This window comes from Ascaphus truei, chromosome 1, assembly GCF_040206685.1.
Source record: "Ascaphus truei isolate aAscTru1 chromosome 1, aAscTru1.hap1, whole genome shotgun sequence".
Lineage (NCBI taxonomy): Eukaryota > Metazoa > Chordata > Amphibia > Anura > Ascaphidae > Ascaphus > Ascaphus truei.
Window position 1 is genome coordinate 45066526 of NC_134483.1, and position 19053 is coordinate 45085578.

The following is a 19053-nucleotide window of genomic DNA, read 5'->3' on the forward strand; positions in this document are numbered from 1 at the left end:
TCAATATTCCTGTGTGAAAAAGTATGTGAAACTTTAGCTTGAGTACCTTGTAGCACCCCCTTGAGCAGCAATGACTTCAACTATTTGTTTCCTGTAACTGCTGGTCAGTCTCTCACATCGGTTTTGAGGAATTTTGGCCCAATCCACCTTACAGAACTGCTTCAACTCATGACCCACTTTCAGTTCAGCTTCAGCTGACGGACGGATGACCTGACATTCTCTTCTAGAATCTTCTGATACACTGCAGAATTCATGGTTGTGTCAATGATGAGAGACAGGGGGTAGCTCTCTGGTTGACATAAATATATATTCACTTTGTGGTGGGTGGGGGAGTTTGAGCTTGCTGGGTATCTGTGTTAACCTGTGTCAATGATGGCAAGCCATCCAGGTCCTGGGGCAGCAAGGTAACCTCAAAACATTACACTCCCACCACCATGCTTAACTGTCGGGATGAGAATCTTCTGTTCGAATGCAGTGTTTGGCAAAAAAACAAACATAACATTTCTCATTAAGGCCAAAGAGTTCTTCCTGTGACAGAGAACATTGTGTTAGGAATGTGAGCGCACAGCACCTCAGGCGGAGCTCACGCCTCTCTCCTTACACTGCTCAGACCCTTCCACTACAACCACGCAAGCCCCCTTCAGCTTCATCACTTACCCCATTGCATGGTGGGACGCTCCACGAGGTTCTTCCTCCACGCTCTACGCCGCAGCCGTCGGCGCGGAATCGCCGTCCCGCGCGCACATGCGCACCCCATGTTGCTTCCTCTCATGCACACGTTGGACTTATAGTGCACACACAAAAGCCCTTGAACTTATCCCCACTCAGGCTCCGCCCCCAAACACCGCATGGTTACAATCTGGCTCTTGCTGAGTGTCACCTGAGCTCTAAGAACAGCATCCAATGCTCTGAAGCTCCCTGGGCTCCTCCAGGCACGCCCTCTCTCCTGGTTGGCTGTTCCAGCTTTATATACCCTCTCTGTTCTGTGCTTCCTCGCTCGTCATAGTTTTTCTATGGCTCCCTTCGACCACGGCACTATCTCGATCCCTCCATACGTCTCCTACCCCTGATCTCGGCAACGGCAACGACCATTCTTCTGGAAAAAACGGTATCGGCAAGTATTCTCGCAATACACCCCATCTGGCCTGGCACCATCTAATACCACAACCCGGACACGTCCCTAGCTCTGTCGGTGTGTGTATTCATTCCTGTCACCTCAGTTCTAGGGACAGGTCTGGTCTGCGGGCTACTCAGGCGTAACATTATGACGAGCCCACAAGACGCAGACCAGGCCGAACTGAGGCAAGCAATCACTACGCTGATACAGCAAAACCAGGCCATACCCGATCAGATTGTGGCCCTAACCCGCCAAATGGCCAAACTTTCGGCTCTGGTACCGGAAGCACCTGTTCCTCTTTCTCCTCCACAGGCTGCAGAACCAGTCAGACCCAGCAGTCAGGACGTGAAGATACCGCCTCCCAAGCCGTACGCTGGCAACCCGCAGGAGTGCAGAGGTTTCCTTAACCAGTGCGAGGTTCAATTTGAAATGGCACCCCTTCAGTACGACACCGGCCGGAAGAAGGTAGCCTACGTGTACAACCTACAGACGGGCAGCGCGCTGGCATGGGCCTCGCCAGTCTGGGAGTTGCGCCCGGACCTGACACAAGACTACCTAGCCTTCAAGGGTGAGTTCCAACAAGTCTTTGATTCCCCTGCACACCAGGAGATGGCGTCTGTTTCCCTCCTCCAGATGACTCAGGGGCGAAGATCGGTGACACAGTATGCAGTGGAGTTTCGCACGCTCGCCGCCGCCGAGACGAACTGGGGACAAGAGCCGCTCGTCTCCGTCTTCTGGCAAGGTCTCTCGGAGTCCATCAAGGATGAGCTTGCTCGGCAACCCAGGCCAGACCAATTGGAGGCGCTCATCGACTTGGCCGTACGCATTTATCAACGCATCCAGGTACGACGCTCGGAGCGTCAGCATGCCCGGCCACTAACCTTCCAAGCACCCTTCCCGAACTCTCCTCTGGTTCCTAGACCGCGTCCTTCGCAGCAGCTGGCACTGGAGCCTCCCGAGCCAATGCAATTAGGGGTGCAACAACTCCGGAATCCACTACGACAACACCGCTACGCCGGCGGACTCTGTTTCTACTGTGGATCCCCTGAACATCTGGTCCTTGCATGCCCTTTGCGTCCGGGAAATGGGAACACTCAGTGAGTATGGAGGGGCTCTCACTGGGTGTTATCTCTTCTCGTCCCCTCCCCAAGGAGGCACTACCTAAGAAACTTACGATTCCTATCTCTCTCGCAGGCGCTGAGTTTCGTACATCTACTGCTGCCTTTATCGACTCCGGTGCTGGAGGAAACTTTGTAGACCTCGATTTCGCCAAGCAGAACCGGATACCTTTGGTGAAGAAGGCCCAACCTATTGCCTTGGTTGGGATTGACGGTCGTTCTCTGTCTATAGCCTTAATCTCGCTACAGACCGTACCTCTCCTCCTATCTACCTATTCCCACAGCGAGACCCTGGTCCTTGACACCATCCAGGCCCCAGGTACGCCAGTAACCCTCAGCCTACCTTGGTTGCAGAAGAACAACCCTCCAATTGACTGGGTCTCACCTACCCCCATCACCTGGAAACCGAGGTCAGGGAAGTCTCCCAAACTCTTGGCTAACACAATGACTCAGGACTCCATTCTTCCCCCTGTGTATCACCCTTTCCGCGAGGTCTTTAACAAGGTCCGCTCAGAACAATTGCCTCCTCATCGGTCCTACGATTGCCCCATCGATTTGGTCCCAGGATACACCTTGCCCAAGTCCAAGACTTACCCATTGTCGATACCTGAGTCTCAAGCCATGGAAGACTACATAAAGGAGAATCTTGAGAGAGGATTCATACGGCCCTCCAGTTCCCCGGCGGGAGCAGGGTTCTTCTTCGTGAAGAAAAAGGATGGTACTCTGAGGCCATGTATTGATTACCGGGGCTTGAACGGTATCACCATCAAGAACCGCTATCCTCTCCCCTTGATCACGGAACTCTTCGATAAACTGCGTGGGGCTAAGATATTTTCCAAATTGGATCTCTGTGGGGCTTACAACTTGGTCCGCATCAGGCAGGGCGACGAGTGGAAGACAGCCTTCAACACCCGCTGTGGGCATTATGAGTACCTCGTCATGCCTTTTGGTTTATGTAATGCCCCGGCTGTCTTTCAGGACTTTATTAATGACGTATTTCGGGAGGTGCTCAACATCTTTGTTATTGTCTATTTAGATGACATTTTGATCTTTTCCAAAAATCTCCAGGATTACATTCGTCACACCTCGTACGTCCTCTCACGTCTACTCAAACATCACCTGTACGCCAAACTAGAGAAGTGTACCTTCCATCAACGCTCTACCCAATTTCTGGGCTACATTATTTCGGACGAAGGCTTTTTGATGAATCCAGGTAAACTCCAGGCAGTTACGGAATGGCCCAGACCAGAGAATCTCAAGGCTATCCAGCGTTTTTTAGGATTTGCGAACTACTATCGGAAGTTCATTCGCAATTTCTCCACTCTAGTGGCCCCCATCACAGCATTGACTAGGAAAGGGGCTGATCCATCTGCCTGGTCCGCCGAAGCTATCTCCGCCTTCCAGGCCCTTAAAGAGGCATTCGTCACGGCACCGATCCTGCGCCACCCCAACGCGGATCTTCCCTTTGTCATAGAAGTTGACGCATCGGACTGCGGTGCAGCGGCTGTACTATCACAGAGGTACTCGCCCCAGGATAAACTTCACCCTTGTGCGTATTTCTCAAAGAAATTTTCCTCCGCCGAGAGGAATTATGACGTCGGCAACAGAGAGTTATTGGCCGTTAAAATGGCACTACAAGAGTGGAGACATCTGTTGGAAGGGTCAAGGGAGCCATTTTCTATTTTAACGGACCACAAAAATTTACTTTATATCGAAGGAGCACGTCGCCTCGGTACTCGACAAGCTCGCTGGGCACTTTTTTTTTCTCGCTTCAACTATCACCTATCTTATATCCCGGGAACGAAGAACGTGAAGGCAGATGCGTTGTCCAGACAATACTCCTCGGAAGACAGGCCTGAGGCAACTTTGGAACCTATCCTACCTCCCGAAAGAATTTTGGCTACTTCCACCTTCAAATCGCTAGACAAGATCAAAAGGGACCAGCAACAGATCCCTTCAAACACGGCGATCCCCTCTAACAGGCTCTTCGTCTCGCCCAGATTCATTCCAGAGGTCCTAGATTGGGGACACTCCTCTAAACCCGCAGGTCACCCGGGCTTCAGAAGGACGTTAGACTTAATTCGTCGGAACTTTTGGTGGCCCAGTATGTCTAAAGACATTGCGGAATACACTCGCGCTTGTCCTGTATGCACCCAGAACAAGACACTTCCACAGAGACCTCAGGGACTTCTTCTCCCATTGCCAGTGCCTGCTCGTCCATGGTCCCATATCTCCATGGATTTCATAGTCGACCTCCCTAGGTCTAGGGGCTTCAACACTATTTTAGTTGTCGTAGACAGGTTTTCGAAGAGGGCCCACTTCATCCCCCTCAAGAGACTGCCCTCCTCTCCCGTCCTAGCAGACATTTTCTCCGAGCATATCTTTAGGTTCCATGGCATTCCGTCTTCCATTGTCTCTGACAGAGGATCCCAGTTCGTCTCCAAGTTCTGGAGGACCTTCACTAAAAGACTGGGAATTGTCTCTTCTTTCTCCTCTGCATACCACCCCCAGTCCAATGGACAGACAGAGAGAACTAACCAGTCACTGGAGAAATACCTCAGATGTTTCATCTCCGATTCCCAGGACGATTGGTCCCAACTCCTCCCGTGGGCAGAGTACGCGGTCAATTCGGCCCGAAGTGAATCCACCCGAGAATCTCCATTTTTTGTCAATTATGGGTTTCACCCTCCCTGCCTACCCATTTCCAATCTGGCTTCTGGGGTACCGGCGGTAGACGAACGGATTTCCACTCTCCAAGACATTTGGTCCAAGGTACAAAAGTCTCTCCACAAGGCTGCCGATACTGCTAGACTTCAGGCCAATCGCCACCGTCGGCCGGCACCCAACTACAAGCCAGGGGATTTAGTATGGCTCTCGTCAAGAAACATCCGCTTGAGAGTCCCTTCCCCTAAACTGGCTCCTAGGTTTTTGGGACCCTTTCCCGTCGTGGAGCAGATTAACCCAGTGGCGTTTCGCCTTAAACTACCACCCTCCATGAGGATCCCAGACGTTTTTCATGCCTCGCTATTAAAACCCCACATTGCCAATCGTTTCTTTCCTAAACAGACCAGCAAGCCAGATCCAGTCACGGTACTCAATAACGAGGAATACGAGGTACAATCCTTACTGGACTCCCGCATCTCCAGGGGGCAGCTTCAGTTTTTGGTTCACTGGAGGGGTTTCGGACCCGAGGAGAGGTCTTGGGTTCCGCTCAAAGACATCCATGCGCCCAGCCTCCTGAAGACTTTTAGGAGGAAATTTTCGGACAAGCCGTTCTTGGATCGCCCTGAGGCGATCATGAAGAGGGGGGTACTGTTAGGAATGTGAGCGCACAGCGCCTCAGGCGGAGCTCACGCCTCTCTCCTTACACTGCTCAGACCCTTCCACTACAACCACGCAAGCCCCCTTCAGCTTCATCACTTACCCATCGGCATGGTGGGACGCTCCATGCCGTTCTTCCTCCACGCTCTACGCCGCAGCCGTCGGCGCGGAATCGCCGTCCCGCGCGCACATGCGCACCCCACGTTGCTTCCTCTCATGCACACGTTGGACTTACAGTGCACATACAAAAGCCCTTGAACTTATCCCCACTCAGGCTCCGCCCCCAAACAACGCATGGTTACAATCTGGCTCTTGCTGAGTGTCACCTGAGCTCTAAGAACAGCATCCAATGCTCTGAAGCTCCCTGGGCTCCTCCAGGCACGCCCTCTCTCCTGGTTGGCTGTTCCAGCTTTATATACCCTCTCTGTTCTGTGCTTCCTCGCTCGTCATAGTTTTTGTATGGGTGTTTCACAGTGCTTGTTCTTTGATTCTCTCGGTTTTGACGCGGCTTGGCAGACTACCCCCTTTGGCTCTCGACTTCGGATTGTTCCTGTTTACGTACCTTCTGGCTCCCTTCGACCACGGCACTCATCTCGATCCCTCCATACGTCTCCTACCCCTGATCTCGGCAACGGCAACAACCATTCTTCTGGGAAAAACGGTATCGGCAAGTATTCTCGCAATACACCCCATCTGGCCTGGCACCATCTAATACCACAACCCGGACACGTCCCTCGCTCTGTCGGTCTGTGTATTCATACCTGCCACCTCAGTTCTAGGGACAGGTCTGGTCTGCGGGCTACTCCGGCGTAACACATTGTTCCAGAAATCTTGTGGAACATCTATATGCTCTTTGGTGACATTTTAGATGGGCAGCAATGTTCTTTTTAGAGAGCAGTGGTTTCCTCCAGGCGATCCTTACATGAACACCAGTCTTTTTCTGATAGTTGAGTCATGAACACTCACATTATCCAAGATGAGAGAGCCATGCAGATCCTTTGATGTTACTCTGGGGTTCTTTGTGACTACCTGGATGATTTGCTAGTTTGTTCTTAGAGAGATTTTCGTAGGACAACTGCTCTTGGGTAGAGTGACTGTGGTCTTAAACTTTCTCCAATCTATCTGATAGTTGATTGGTGGAGCCCAAATCCGTTGAAATGGATGTGTAACCCTTTCTAAACTGATGAGCATCAATAACTGCTTTTCTGAGGTCTTCAGAGATTTATTTTGCTCGTGGAATGACATGTTTCCACACACCTGTATGGTGAAGACCAAACTCACAACGTTTCTGATCTTTATATAGGAGGGAGGGGCTCCCGGGGGGGGGGGGGGGCGGGCTTCCATACTGACCCCTGAAGATCTACCTAATTATTTAAACACCTGATTCTAATTATCCCCTTTAATTTAGCTGATAAAACCAGGGTTGAACTTACTTTTGCACATATCTATACTCTTTATTACTCATTGTTTGTCTCATTCATTCATTCAGTTTGTTTCAAAAGACATGGATTTAGTTAATATAAACCCTATGGGATAATTAAGAAAAGACTGGCTTTGATTCAAGAAAACTATCATGGAAAAACTATGGAATTTCCGTAATTATTATTGGGGTTCACAACATTTTACTTGTCACTGTATATATAAATATATATAGTTATATATGCTATTGTTAATATATATTAACAATAGCAAGTGCAGGACGTAGACCTTCAACAAGATTTGAAATCCATAAATGCATTATGGTAAGATCTCAAACACTGATATAATGACATCATTAATGTTGAGATTTTTTTTCCCCTGGACTAACTTTTCTCCACCTGTAATCCAACGTTTAAACAATTCCAACATGTACTAAAAAGCTGCTTTTTATTTTTCTGAAGGAAGGAACAACATTTGTTGTTGGGATGTGCGTTCCAAATTCATGTACTAGCGAAGAGATTACATCATTGGCAAAAATGGGTAAGAACGACGATCTTTTCTAAATACTCCATATAAGTAATCGCTTGACTTACTGTATAAATAACATAAACTTGTGTAATGCCTACGAGTGTGGATAATTGCAGCCCTAAAAATGTATTTTTAAGATGTGGCTACAGAGTTAGATATAAAAGACAGATATAAAAGACAAGACGTTTAGGAGGTGAAAATTGCTCCAAACCAAAGAGCAAACATTTTCATCTGCAGCAATAGGAATCTTCTTGCATTTGGTGTGGATCTCCTAGGACAGGGGTGCTCCATTCCAGTCCTTTCCCTGAGCCTCAGCGCGCCTCAGCGCGCCTCAGCGAGCAAGCAGGGAGCATGGACTCAGCCTAAAGGACCTCGATATGCACAGATTGCTAGAGAGAGAGAGAGAGAGAGAGGAGATATGATTAAAGCTTTCAAATTATATAAAGGGGTTCGACAAGGTGCAGGAGGGAAGCATATTTCAGAGGAAGAGAAGTGCTAGAACAAGAGGCCATCTCCAGAGCTGGAGGTTAAATGTGAGGAAGAATTTCTTTATAGAAAGGGTGGTGGAATGGCCTTCCATTACAGGTGGTAGAGGTTCATATAGTATGGGATTGCAAAATGCTTGGAATAAACAAAAGGCTAACATGAAAGAAATGTGAAATATAAAAGGTCTGAGGTTTTGCACCAGACAGGAAAATTAGCTAAGTGAGCCCACTGGTTCTTTTCTGCCGTCAAACGATGTTTTAATGAATCTCAAAGCACTTTAGCTCTCACATGCAACAGCACAGATTAAAGGTGACTGCCAAGAAAACAAACTTATGAAAGTCATTATATTGTCAATTTAATTTAATATAGCTCATACACAGCGCCGATGCATTTTTTTTAAAATGATCAGGCTAATGAAGGTGTCTTTAAAACAATTTAGTGCACGAGTTTTTCATTCAATCTATAAATGCAGTCATTTTTATATGTTTTTCAACAGATGTTTTTGAACGTAAGAATACTTCATTCCTGGCCCCTTTGGCACCTTTTGTAACTCACAATGAAACGTTTCTAACCGTGACTGACACCGTATGTTCTAGAGGTCTTTTTTCTATCGACGCATTTGCATTTGTTTGTCTGTAAGTATGTGCTAATGAGCGACACTTCAATTAACATCATGGTTTTTTAAATGCACACGGTGCTAACAAATTCTTACTTTTATTTCTGCCAGGTGTTTCAGTGGTTTGTTAATCCTCTTGCCTATAATTGGGTCCGTTTACGCTGAGATTCTGCCGCTGAAAGCCACTTCTGCCCCATTCGCACAGTGTAAGAGCATGACTTCCTATACAAACCCGGCAGCAACGACAGAGCAAGACAAACCGGCAATGAAATCCCACTTACCCCTGACCGAGAACGACATCAGTAAGACGGCAAAAAGTAAATTCAAACATTATAAGTGTTCTGCATTTCTGATGGAAGTGAATCAACAAGTCTGTATGTTTCCCCCCCCCCCCCCTCCCCAGTCTGCATAAAGTTTATTGTATTGCTCTGATTTTGTTAGGCTTTCACACTGTACATATCCATGCTTTCCCCCACATGTTGTCTACATCAGAGGGGACCAGTCCTCAAGGGCCACCAACAGTTCATGTTTTAAGGATATCCCTGCTTCATCAAACGTGGCTCAATCAGTGGCTCAGCCACTGATTGAGCCACCTGTGTTGAAGCAAGAATGTCCTTAAAACCTGACCTGTTGGTGACCCTGAGCACTAGAGTTGGCCACTCATGGTCTACATAATCCTATCAAAGCCACAGAGCAGTACAGTTGTAAGCCTTTGAAACGCTGAACTGCTCAATATATTGACTGGGCAAAACTATTCATTACAAGTTAGTTTTGTGACACAAAGAATACATTCTGAATTGGATTTAAAATGAAGTTCTGTACAATTCTATAGAAGTCTATGGGTCCTTACAAATGTGTAAGGGCCAACAAACGAGTCCCTCAGACATGGAATAGTGTAGAAAGCACTTAAACCCGCACACGTCTCCTCTTCCTGCCAAATGTGTGTATGGAAGTTCGTCAAACACTATAACACCTTGTAGGCACATTACAAGATGCCACAATCTGTACGTAACCTAAAAAGTGATTAAAAATAGTACACACAGCCATACAATTTTGTTATGCTGTGAATTTGTAATGCGCTTTCAAATTTGCAATCTGAGAGCAGATAGACTTCAATACATAAATGCTAACAGCTCCAAACATGAGGGAGGACCACAGCAATATTTGAACTGAGTGAAAGCAATTACTTATTTTAAAGGTCACAATGAGGGTTTTATTTTCTATCAGTAACATATCTCTTGCATCAGCTACTAACGTGTGGTATGACAACAAGCAGCAAATGTTAAGATATAGGTCAAAATGATGAATTAAGTAGAAATAGCTGTGTTAGTCCAGTTCCGATAGTGCAAAGTAAATAAGTACTTCAGTATCAGGTATAACATGGGTCCCCTGGTGCCCCTTTGTCCCCTTACCTCTCGGCGCAGTCGCGCCTGACAGAGGATGCAGGGAGAGGTGTGAGTGGCACTGCGGGGGATGAGGAGCGGCGATTGGCTTGCTGGAGGCTCCCTCTACAGAACGCCGCCATTTTGCAATTGATTGCGCATGCGCAGCACAACCGCGCAATTGGCGCCCATTAGATGGAAGGGCTCCGCGGAGACTACAGCCCCCAGAAGGCACTGGGGCTGCTAATCACGAGGCGCGGCACAGCCAATAGGGCTGCAGGGTTAACGGAGCAGGAGAAAGGATACTTTGTCGCGCTGAGGAGCACGTCAGTCGGAGCTGGGTCGTCAATAGGGTAGGTGGTGCAGGTGTCTGTGGCACCTGCACTAGGCCAGAGACCCCCTGTTAGGCCCGACACCCCTCAGCATGTGGTTGCTGCAGAGATAGGCCAAGAGATAGGGACACTGCCCCTGTAGCTTCAGTGTGAGGGACAAAGGCAGGAGCGGCTGCATCCTGGCCTTAGGTGATCTGGGACCAGATCACCCAGTTTCAATATAGAGACATTATACATGGTGGTACACTCCACGTGGGACCCACCCACCGTAGAGGTGGAGGCTACGCGACATCAGTGGATCCTCATCATCTTCCACCATACCCGGGTGCAGGATCGCCTGGGCAGGTACAACAAGTGCACCAACCATACACTTTAGTGGGCAGCACTGTACCACACTTTTGGGCAGGACTAATTACTCATGGACACCAGGGTGTTTGGCTGCCCGACCCTATGTACTTTGGGGATTGCGTATCCAGTGTGGGGCACAAAAAGGGTGTTGAAGGGGATGGTCGTGCGTGACCAGGTGGTTGAATGTATACGTTTAAGAGATCTGTATAGTAAAACTGTTATACGTACCAAAGTGTGTTTTGTTACATGGGGTTCCTGTAACAGGGTCATTCCACATAGTAGAATCCCGTACAGGTGGAGGCACTACCGATAATCAACTCAGATACTCCCCAGGTTCCCATCAGTAGAGGCTGAGGCCTCCTGTGAGCCATTGGTATTGCACCCTAAACACACCGTAGCCACACATCTTCCATGGGGTGGGGGAAAGTACGCTACATAGGTGCTCCTTTTTTGTATTTGGACTATCAATGACACCTATTTTTTTATTTGGACTATCAATTTCGAGAGTTCTCCTCTCTTGCTGACCTAAGGAAGAGAGAACTCTCGAAAGCTTGTCTTATAATATCAATTGTTAGTCCAAATAAAAAAGGTACTGTAGCACCTAATACGGAAGTACTTATTTACTCTAAACTAAGTCAAAATTAGATAGACGTAGAAAAAAAACTTTCAGATTTGATTAAATCAACTGATTTATTGCCCGTGTTGACTAAGCAGTGCTGTTCCAGAAGACACCTTCTGGCAAATCGTGGTATCGTAACTTGTCTTAAAGCAGATTACAGCGTAGGCAATATCTGCTAGGAGGCTGTGTATCTACTGTTTATTTCATGAAGGAACTCCTCATATGCCCTTACAAAAAACTATTTGTCATATTTGGTTGTTCTACTATGTCAAATGTTGCTAGATACAGTATAGTTTACTTTTTTTGGATGGATTTCTTCAGATGTGAGTGGGAGGTGTGATTCAGATGGCACTTAAATACAGTAGTATTGTGGCTTTAAATTTACATTTCACAAAGCAAATCAATTCTTATGTTGATCATAGTAATCAAATATAGGGAAATATAGAGGGGTTACACAAGGAATACATTGAGATGAGGCAAAAATACAGAAGATAAATGGGGAGACTTTAAATCAATGTTGGATGAGTACACTTATCAGTGTATACACGTGAGTAACACATATAAAAGAAGCAAATTAAAACCAATGTGGATATATAAACAGGAAGAGGAGGACATATAGATTACTGAAGTTAGTATTGAAATTGAAAGTAAGAACAATTACAATAATACATTCAAGTATATTAAAAGTGAAAGGATGACAGAAAACAGAACATAGGATCCTTTCAGTGTGAGATGAGCAAGCATATTATTGGTTATAGGAGGTAGCAGAGGCATTAAATACATGATCTTCCCCCTTTAATACTGTACCAAAAAAGGAGCCACTTACGAGAGTCTTAGATTAATCAAAATTATCCTTAACATGAACTAATGTGTCCTTAACATGAACTAATGTGTCCTTAACATGAACTAATGGGTCCTTGGCTTGAAATAAAAAATTAATCAAACATTAAATAAAGCTCCTGGCCCTGATGGCATTCACCAAAGGGTTGTTAAGGAGCTCACCTTAGTCATATAACAATCTGTCTATTTAGAGGTAAATGCTATATATTATGACGTAGCCTAAAATCTCCATTGACATCAATAGGAATATTTGGTAGAAAACAGCTCAAAAATCCAATTTGAAGTGTATAGAATTTACCTATGTAATGGCAAGGATTCTGTATCTAAAGATCCAATAAAGTAAATGTGGTGCCTTGATTTAGAAAGGGAACTAGAATGCAACCAGGGAATTACAGACCTGCAAGCATGACATCAATAATGGGGAAGATTCTTAGTTATTAAGAAATACTCGTCAGGAACACCTTTTGGAAAATAAAATTAATAATAATACTGCATTGTTTCATGAGGTATAGGTCATGATTGTCTAATCTTTGTCATTTCTGTATGGAAGTAAGTAGGTTTTTAGGTTAATCAAATGCAGCTGCTGCGATCTGTTTAGATTTTTAAAAGAAGCCACACATGAGGTTACTAAACAAAATAAAGGAAATTGTACTGGTGGCCAATAATTACTTCTGGATTGAGAAGTAGCTGAACGATGGGCAGCAAGAAGAGCCCAAGAGTGTATTTAGCTTATGCTAGTGTTATAAGAGGAATGACTCCGGGTTCAGTCCAGGTGCTATTGCTTTGTAACTTCTTTTATAAAGACCATGGGGGGGCGGGGAGAGACATGTATCAGGAGAAAGGGATACAAGGGAGGAGCGGCTCAGTGAGTAAACACACAAACTCTGGACACTGAGTTTGAATCAGGGGAACTTGGTTCAATTCCCGACTGCGGCTCCTTGTAACCTTGTGCAAGTCACTTTATCTCCCTGTGCCTCTGATACAAAAATCATACAGTAGATGATAATCTGGGCAGGGGCAGGGTCTGGAAAAATTCCTATGTGCTGCATACCACGATTTGAGTCCCATTGGGAGAAAGGTGCTACATGAAATGAGGTTATTTAAAAGTATAATAATCAAGTAAAAAATGTAAATTGAAATTAATAGGATTTTTTTCTTTGCTACATCTGGAACAATGATGTTGCCCCATTTTCACCTTTTTATATATGCCCCCGTAGAGGTTGGCATATAGAGCAAAGTCTTGATATTCGCCAATAACATTAAATTGTTAAATCAGATCAGGGTGTAATTTCTCGACAGAAGGACTTCGATAAACAGGAAGCGTGAACAGGTAAATGGCAAATTAGGTTTAATATAGTGTGACATAGTCCAAAGATATTAGGCAGCTTTCTGCCCGGTTTTAGGTCAGAAAGTGCAGGAATAGTGCCAAAGTATCCATTCCACAGCTTCACATTTACTCAGGCTGGTGGATGGAAAATCCAGACCACAGTTTACAATTTGTCTAGTGACCAGGGAGGCGCGAGCTCCCCCCCTCACCTAGCATTATTTCTATGTATCGTACCAAATAAAGAGAGGACACAGTCTAGAGGTAAAATGGCCGCGGCTTTGTTTATTAATAATAAACATAATCATAACTGAGATAGCGTGCTGCCCGTCCGCGCCAGAAAGTGCTCGGTGCTGGGCAATGCAAGAGGGGGCACCCGGAAGTACGTCCCGGTGACCTGCCCCCTCACTTCAACCTGCTTTACCAGCCCCGAGCCCCCTCTGGCAGGACAAGCATCTACCCCCCCCCCCCAACTGCCGCCGCGACAAAAGCAAATTGGCCCCGCAATAACCACTCCGTCCGGATCTTTCCGTCTTTCCTTGTGTATGCCGATTTATTTTCGCTTCCTGCAACATAAAGAATTGTTAACCTGCCAAGCAAACTTCAGATCCTGCGTTAACTAGGGATGGGTGGGTGGGTGGGAATCCTTAGCCAGCCAGGAGCAAGAGTCCGAACCTCCCTCCTGGCTGCTGGCTATATCCCTGCAGCCCCTCCCCCGGCCGCTCTTGCGGCCAATCCGGTTCGGGGAGGCCGAGCCTCGGGGAGGTTCGGGGAGGTCACCTGCTGTGCCGCCCATTCAGGCTAGGCCCGCTTCATGACCAGGGAGGCGCGAGCTCCCCCCCTCACCTAGCATTATTTCTATGTAACGTACCAAATAAAGAGAGGACACAGTCTGGAGGTAAAATGGCCACGGCTTTGTTTATTAATAATAAACATAATCATAACTGAGGTAGCGTGCTGCCCGTCCGCGCCAGAAAGTGCTCGGTGCTGGGCAATGCAAGAGGGGGCACCCGGAAGTACGTCCCGGTGACCTGCCCCCTCACTTCAACCTGCTTTGCCAGCTCCGAGCCCCCTCTGGCAGGACAAGCACCTACCCCCTCCTCCAAACTGCCGCCACCGACGGGCCTGTTTAACCCCCCCTTAAATCAGGCCCGTACCGCCATACCCTCGCTCGCTGCCTCCCGACCCCTTCTGCCAAAACTCGGCTGCCGCTTTATTGGGGTGTCTTTCCTGCCGAGGCGCCATATTCTTTACCGAAATTGGCGTTCGCGCCCTCCACCTTTAGCCCTTTACTGTCCTTCTTATAACATTTGGACTTGGGGTGCTGGCCCCCGCACCCGGCGCAGCTATGCTGGAAATGACAATTGGGGAATCTGCATTTTGACTCGTTAAAACCCCAGCATATGCCCGACTGTTTACCGACTGCGTGCCCCCTTCCTGCCGGCCGCGCGAACCAATCCGAACCCTCCTGTGAATTGTTACTGCCAATGTCCCCTTGCCCACCTGCCCCTCGAGAGGTTGAACCTCCCCCCCCCCGAAATGTGATCTAAGTATAAGTCGACCTCCTTACGGTCCCACGTAACCACCCCTTTATTCTCCTGCATACTTTGCCTGAATTCCACGTCGTATGTCCACCATCCCATCCCCCCATGTTTTTGAAAAGCCTTCCTGATAATGTCCTGATATTTAAACAGCGCGGTGCATAAATGTGGCTCCTTCTCCCCCACTACGCCTGCCAATATCCCAAACGCTTGCACCCAGTTACCGAAAGTGCGTGGGTACAACCGTCTCTCTACATCGTCCTTCTTAGCTTCCCCTTTCTTTTCGGACCTCGCTACTGCTTCGTTGTACCCAGGAAGCAACGTCAATAACTCAACAAAGTCCCTCGCCCAAATTCTTTCCTTCACCTCGTCTGACAGGTGCGCGCCCAGGGACCGGGTGACCGCTGTATATGAATCACCATATGCCGCTTCCCCTACCCTCTTTGATTTTGCCGTCGCTACTGGCACCCCGGTCCCTGCCCCTTCCGCTGGTCCTCCTACTGCACTAGCTGCTGCTGCTGTTACTCCCGCTCCCTGCACTGACCCCCCCTCTGTTACCTGGCTAGCTGCTGATCCCGCGCCCCCGCTAGCGCCTGCCTCCCCTGCCGAAGCCTGTTCCTGTGTAACCGCTGATGCGCTTGCTGCTCCGGGTTTCACCCCTGCTGCTGTTCCTCCTTGTGCCCCGCTAGACTTGCCTACGCCTGCTGCTACCAACGCCGCCTGAACGGCCTTTCCCACTATGCTGATCAGTCTCGCCTCGGCATTGTCCGCTGCCCCCGCCGCCGAACTGTCCGGTATTGGGGAACCGCGGATGCCTGGCGAGGTAGCCGCTCCTACATGTGTAGCTCTCTTACGTTTACCCTTTGGTGTCCCCGGCGGCGATGTGAACCGCCTGTTGGGACCAACCTCGAGGCCCTTGCCCCTCGGAGTTCTGTTCGCAGGCCCTCCAGGGTGCCCTGTCCGCTTACGAGTCGTGGACGACGTACCAGCGCCGCGAAGCGAGGTCGAACGTGTCCCGACCGGTCCAGCCTTTCCTGTAAGAGAAACAAGATTGAACCACCCCTGCCGGATTCATTCATCTTAACTGGAAGCTGCCATCCCGGGCTCCAGCCCACCCCCGCACGCGCCCCATGTGCTCCACTCCTCCACCTTGGGCGCCGTTCGCCCCTACCATGGCCCGTCTGTCGATCAGCTCGCGGCCCGACCAGCACCGCTCTCCCCGTGCCCGGCGGTGGGGGTCTTCCCTCCATGTTGGCCTCATCCCCGTGCTCATACCTACGTATATGTATTCATATACATAATTATGCGCATTTTTTTTTTTTTTTGAGACCAACCGCTACCTTCCTTTCGCTCGCCCACCAGGCTGCGTCCCCTTCCCCACGGCCTCTCCCGTGACAGGCTGTGGCTTTTCCCCCCGTCACCACTGACTTACCCTTTTGCTTCCCTGTAAGCAACCTGACCGGATGTCGTGCTCCGCCGCTAGGACCGCCTTCGTCGCTTGATGACGGCCATGCCTCTGCGCACGTGGCCTCCCGGTCCGCTTGAGCGTCCTCCCGGCTGCTCGACCCTCCTTGGTTGCTTCCGGACCCCTGCGCCAATGCCCGCAATTGCTGGTGCAGCTACCCCTCGTCGTGGTCCTGTGCTTCCACCAAGATCCGCATCATACTGGCCTGTAAAGACATTCCCAAAAGCACTGCGTGCCGGTGCTTTGCCTTCCTGCGCACTGCTGTAATAACAAAATTACACGTTACCCCTTGCCTAACCCCCTTTTTTTTTTTTTTTTTTAATTATGTATATATGCCTATATGCCTATATGTATATACCTATATATCCTACATGACTTCCGGCGTTAAAGAACCATGAAATACCGTATGGTGAACTGTTTAATATTGACAACAGGATAACATGAAGGTGAACTATTTAATATTGATTGACGTACCGTATATAACAATATGCATAACACCACTGGCTCCTATATTATTAACGCATGGTGGCTTTCCTACATCCTTGCCCCCTCATAACAGCCTGAAATAGCCCCCCTTTTTTTTTATTTTTAATATATGACCTGTGCTACTGACGTACTGTATAACACCTATTTTCTCATAGCACTCAGTGAGCTAACCACGTACATACCGCATATCTGGCCCATGTTTTTAATGACATGCTCTTTAGCCCCACGCGTCTGGCGAATACTTATGCCCTAAGCAAAAACTTGCCCAGTATAAGCAAATCCCCCCCCCACTGGGGGCCTTATGCCCCCCCGCAGGCCCTCTTGCCCCCAATGGTCCCCCCCCGTGGGCCTTCTTGCCTCCAATGCTCCCTCCCAGTGGGCCTTCTTGCCTCCCCGGTGGGCCCCCTTGCCCCCAATGTCCACCTCCCCTCCAGTGGGCCCTCTTGCCCCCAATGTCCGCCTCCCCCCCAGTGGGCCGATGTCCGCCTCCCCCCCCAGTGGGCCAAAGTCCGCCTCCCCCCCCCAGTGGGCCAATGTCTGCCTGCCTCCCCTCCCCCCCACCCCCGTGAACCCTCTTGCCCCCAATGCCCGCGGGCCCTCTTGCCCGGCACCGTTGAAGGGCAGGGGGGGGGAACTGCGCCACGGAGGAGGCCGCCCTCCCCCACCGCCGGAGCGACACGTGGGCACCGGGGGAAGGAGTGTGACGCACGAAAAGCTGCTTCTCCGTGCGGACCGCCGCACTAGAAGCTTGCCTCCTCCCCAGCTCTTCATTCACCCCCCGCCTTGCGGGGATGAGACGTGTCCTGCGAGGGACCTGCCCCCCCCGATCAGATGCCACGTGGGAGCAGGAGTCCCGGCGGGAACAGCTGCCCAAACCTTCGCTGGAGCACCGGGAGAGGAAGGATGCTCCAACCGCTGTCCCTCCCCTCTTGATCGCACCGCAGAGTCCCTCTGCAAACCCTGCCTCCCACCCTCGCCGCCCGTTCGCGCAATGCGGCAATCGTGGGGGGGGGGGGGATTCCCGGGGATCGAGTAATCCCTGTAGTGGCCTGAGCCGTCCCTGACCTGCGCCGCGAGGGGGGGGGGCGACCGCCCCCCCACCACCGGACCGCCCCCCGTGCCCAGGGAAGGAGCGCGGCGGACGGCCGCCCATCAAGCACGCTCCGGGTGAGTAGCGAGACCTCTTAGACCCGCCGCCCTCCCTGGCAAACCCCGTACCCCTGCGCATCTCCCACGCGACCTCCTTCCCTTGCGCTGAGGCCGCGCGTGAGACCCGCGCTGGAACTCCCTTGCCCGCCTGCTCCGTGGAGAACCGGCCCGGCGCCACAACCCCGCAGCATAGGACCGACCTCCCCAGCCCCATGCTGCGTGCCGCAGATGGAGGATGGGGACGGGCAGATGCCCTACGGGTTCCCTCTCCTCCCTGCATCCCGCCTCCCGTCTCACCGCCGATTCAAAAATCGCGGCTATACAGGAGGGGGGAGTGCCCAGGATTGACCCCCCTTTCGGGGTCTTACCTTACTGTAACTTGCAGGGGAGGAGAGGGACGTCAGAATCCTTAGCCAGCCAGGAGCAAGATGCCGGACCTCCCTCCTGGCTGCTGGCTATATCCCTGCAGCCCCTCCCCTGCAGCCCCTCCCCCGGACGCTCTTGCGGCCAATCCGGTTCGGGGAGGCCGAGCCCCCCGGTCACCTGCTGTGCCGCCCATTCAGGCTAGGCCCGCTTCATTCTCCCTCACCTGCTCTCCTAATCACTAGAACAGGTATTTAGAGCAGAGAGGGTTGCTTTTCAGTCTCTCTTCTTAGAGCATGGAGGCTGGGGGTATCGCTGCTCCCCTGCATCCAGTTCGGGGAGGATGCCCCTTTCAAGTATCGCAGTACCAGAAGTTTTGCCTGGACACTTGAGACTGAGTTCCCCACCACGAACAGATAAGACAAACAAATGTTTATTGCTGTGTCTAAAGACTATATGCTGTATCTAGTGACCCTAAATGAGAGGGTATTGTTTTAAGCTGGGAAACCAGGTTAGTTGGTCCAGCAAAAGTTAGAGAGGCTGATTCTGCTGTGTAGTTAGATCCCTGAATGGGATAGGATTTCTTTATATGATTTGGT

The 19053-nt window shown here is 49.7% G+C and overlaps 1 protein-coding gene across 1 annotated transcript in view; it reads left to right on the forward strand.

The window, feature by feature from the left end:
• The window catches only part of LOC142496461 (O-acyltransferase like protein-like), a 157448-nt gene that overhangs the window by 59021 nt on the left and 79374 nt on the right, over nt 1–19053 (forward strand). The window contains exons 3-5 of the mRNA XM_075603489.1: nt 7437–7515; nt 8486–8624; nt 8717–8922. Of these exons, the coding sequence (XP_075459604.1) occupies nt 7437–7515; nt 8486–8624; nt 8717–8922 (424 nt within the window). The remainder of the gene's footprint in view (nt 1–7436; nt 7516–8485; nt 8625–8716; nt 8923–19053) is intronic.